This window comes from Phycodurus eques, chromosome 21 (genome assembly GCF_024500275.1).
Source record: "Phycodurus eques isolate BA_2022a chromosome 21, UOR_Pequ_1.1, whole genome shotgun sequence".
In the NCBI taxonomy this organism is placed as follows: Eukaryota; Metazoa; Chordata; class Actinopteri; order Syngnathiformes; family Syngnathidae; genus Phycodurus; species Phycodurus eques.
Window position 1 is genome coordinate 11,400,145 of NC_084545.1, and position 3,169 is coordinate 11,403,313.

Consider the following 3,169-nt stretch of genomic DNA (forward strand, 5'->3'; position numbering starts at 1 on the left):
TATGTCATTGCTGAATGTTGCTGCTGATCATACGCACTTTAAATAAATTACAATGCCCCATCATCTCCAACTCTCCAATTAGTTTACAATTGTACATATTCAAAAGACAATATATATTTGTTATATAAAATCTAAATTTAAAACATAACACATGAGAAAAATCTGAGATCGGTGAGAATATGTTATCTTTTCATAGATTGAGTATTGTGAATAGTCTACACGATGAATTCCTGTTGGTAAATTAAAAAAAGATTAAATAATAATAATGTACCACCTCCTCCAGGTCTGTGAACGCACCATTAGACTACTACGTCAATTGTCCGTACTTGTGGGAATCGTAGTCTAATTTAGCTTCACGTATGTGTATCGCGAGCTGTTTAAAACTACAAATCCCATTTTCAACAATGCGGAAGTGTCTCAAAGAGAAGCGTCCATATTCCAAGTGGCGAACATGTCTCGTGTGGCGAAGAAACGAAAATTCGATAAAACCCGTCAGGACAGCCTCTACTTTGATAGCTATTCCGATGTGACTATACACGAAGAAATGATAGCGGACCATGTACGAACCAACACGTACAGATTGGCCATTCTGAAGAACAGCGAATGGATTCGAGGGAAGGTCGTGCTGGACGTCGGGGCAGGAACCGGCGTTTTGAGCATGTTCTGCGTCCAAGCCGGTGCAAAGAAAGTTTACGCCGTCGAAGCGTGTTCCATTGCCGAACAAGCTGTGAAAATAGTCCAACAGAACCACATGGAAGACAAAATCGAAGTCATACGAGGGACTGTTGAGACCGTGGAGCTCCCGGAGATGGTGGAGGTGATAGTGAGCGAGTGGATGGGTTATGCGCTCCTACACGAGTCCATGCTGAACTCGGTCCTGTACGCCCGCGACAAGTGGTTGCAAAAGCCTGCCGGGATGATTCTGCCCAACAAAGCCGAACTCTTCATCACGCCCATCCGCGAGCCGGTGGCGGAGGACCGCTTACACTTCTGGCACACCGTCAAAGACAAGTACGGCGTCGACATGTCATGCATGAGCGATTTTGCCAGGAAATGTATCAAGAACTCGGACATTTCTGTCAGCCCCGTGACCGCCGAGGACGTGCTGTCTCACCCGGTCCGCTTCGCCGAGCTGGACCTGTACACCACCACAGTGGAGCAGCTGCGCTCGGTCAAGGGCCACTTCAGGTGCGAGTCTTTCGGCTCGGCTGCAGTCAACGCCTTTTGTGTCTACTTCACGGTCTCGTTCCCTTGTCCGGACAAACCGCAAGCCCTCATTCTCTCCACGTCCCCGTTCAAACCCGAGACCCACTGGAAACAGGCGGTTTTGTACTTGGATGAGCCCGTGGAAGTGGTGCAAGACACACTGCTGACTGGGGAGGTCAACATGTACCCCTCGGAAGAAAGTGACAGACATGTATGCATTCACCTGGAGTACACGATTGGAAAACAAAAAACACAGTCCAAGACTTTTTCTATCCCTGACTGGACCTCCGAAACACTATCCTAGCCACCATGTTCTATTTGATTCAGGCATCAAGGATGTTTTACTTAATTCGGGACTAGTTTATGAAAAGATATTTGAGCATTTGTTCGATATCCTTGATGTCCACCTACTAGTATGCTCTTTCTCCTCATTAGTAGGATGACTACATGTTACTAGTTTGTGTGCTGCTAGTAAAACAATTCACCACGCTAGTAGAACAACTCTTCTTACTAGGAAGGGCTTTATGGAAAGTTGTTTGAGTATTTATTCAATTTGATGTTGAAGATCCATTTACTAGTAAGCTTCTTGTCCTGAGTAGTAGGACAACTTTAGTGTACTAGTAGGACACCTACGTTATTACCATGGCAAACGACTTGAGAACTGATTGCTGCTAGTACAGCTAATGAGAGAAAAATCTTCAGTCTTGTTAGTTGTCAACATTGGGTGTAAAATTCAAAGAGTTTTCAAATCCAATCAGTCTATTGACTCGTTGCATCATGATTCTAACCTTTTACAGTTAAGTGCTATTTAATAGAAAGAAAGACCTCCACTGGGCAACATCTCCTAAGTGTAAATGGAAACTTTACTTGTAGTTTCCAATGTTTTAGGAGTGCCTCAGAATACTCAACCGTCAAAATTTGTTTTCATGTTTTTGTTATATTAGAGTTTTGGTTTGTGATATTTCAGTGCATCACAAATAAATCATGTACACATTTGAGAAATGAATGAATGAGTAGATATTGAATAATTAAATTTGACTGCACTCTGGATTGTGTTGTTTCAGTACTGACGTACAAAGAGAATATGTTATTGAGTACAAAATATTCCACAGCCAGTGTCTATCTGATTAGTCTTATTAAATCTCAGATTACTTTCCAAAATGCCAGTTCAAAGTTAGTGTAGTGTTTTTATGTTATTTAATGTGGAGTATACATTCAAATCAGGAGATCAGAAGTTGCTGTAGTCTTAAAAACAAGAACCTGTTCAATGCTAAAGTCAACAATAAGAACTGTCCTCAGAACTGTGAGGCAGACACTGTAACCAGTTGCCCACCGTGCCTAAAGTAAATATATATATTTTTTAAAAATGCAAAAAATCTGATCAGTGAATTTGAAATGTATAATGTAAGTAACAAAAAAAAAAAAAAAGTTTACACCACAGAGATGTGTGAATCCATCCATCCATCCATTTTCTGAGCCGCTTCTCCTCACTAGGGTCGCGGGCGTGCTGGAGCCAATCCCAGCTGTCATCGGGCAGGAGGCGGGGTACTGAACTGGTTGCCAGCCAATCGCATGGCACACAGAAACAAACAACCATTTGCACTCACATTCACACCTACGGGCAATTTAGAGTCTCCAATTAATGCATGTTTTTGGGATGTGGGAGGAAACCGGAGTGCCCGGAGAAAACCCACGCAGGCACGGGGAGAGCATGCAAACTCCACACAGGCGGGGCCGGGGATTGAATCCGGGTCCTCAGAACTGTGAGGCTGACGCTCTAACCAGTCGGCCACCGTGCCGCCAGATGTGTGAATCAATATATTTAAAAAAAAAAAAAAAAAAAAAACTTCAAAGTTTTGCTAGATAAAGTGGGTGGGGAAAAAAGCCACTGGTTTGTGGATTGCTAGGTTTTTTAAAAAAAAAAAGAAAAAAACAATTTGGTTTTGTATCATAGCAAGAGGCC

The 3,169-nt window shown here is 42.8% G+C and overlaps 1 protein-coding gene across 1 annotated transcript; it reads left to right on the forward strand.

Moving 5' to 3' along the window:
• The first annotated feature begins 417 nt into the window (after positions 1–417).
• On the forward strand, positions 418–2,239 carry prmt6 (protein arginine methyltransferase 6). Its single transcript, XM_061666369.1, has one exon. The coding sequence runs from the start codon at positions 452–454 to the stop codon at positions 1,508–1,510; it is 1,059 nt and encodes a 352-aa protein (XP_061522353.1). The 5' UTR covers positions 418–451; the 3' UTR covers positions 1,511–2,239.
• The last annotated feature ends 930 nt before the right edge of the window (positions 2,240–3,169 follow it).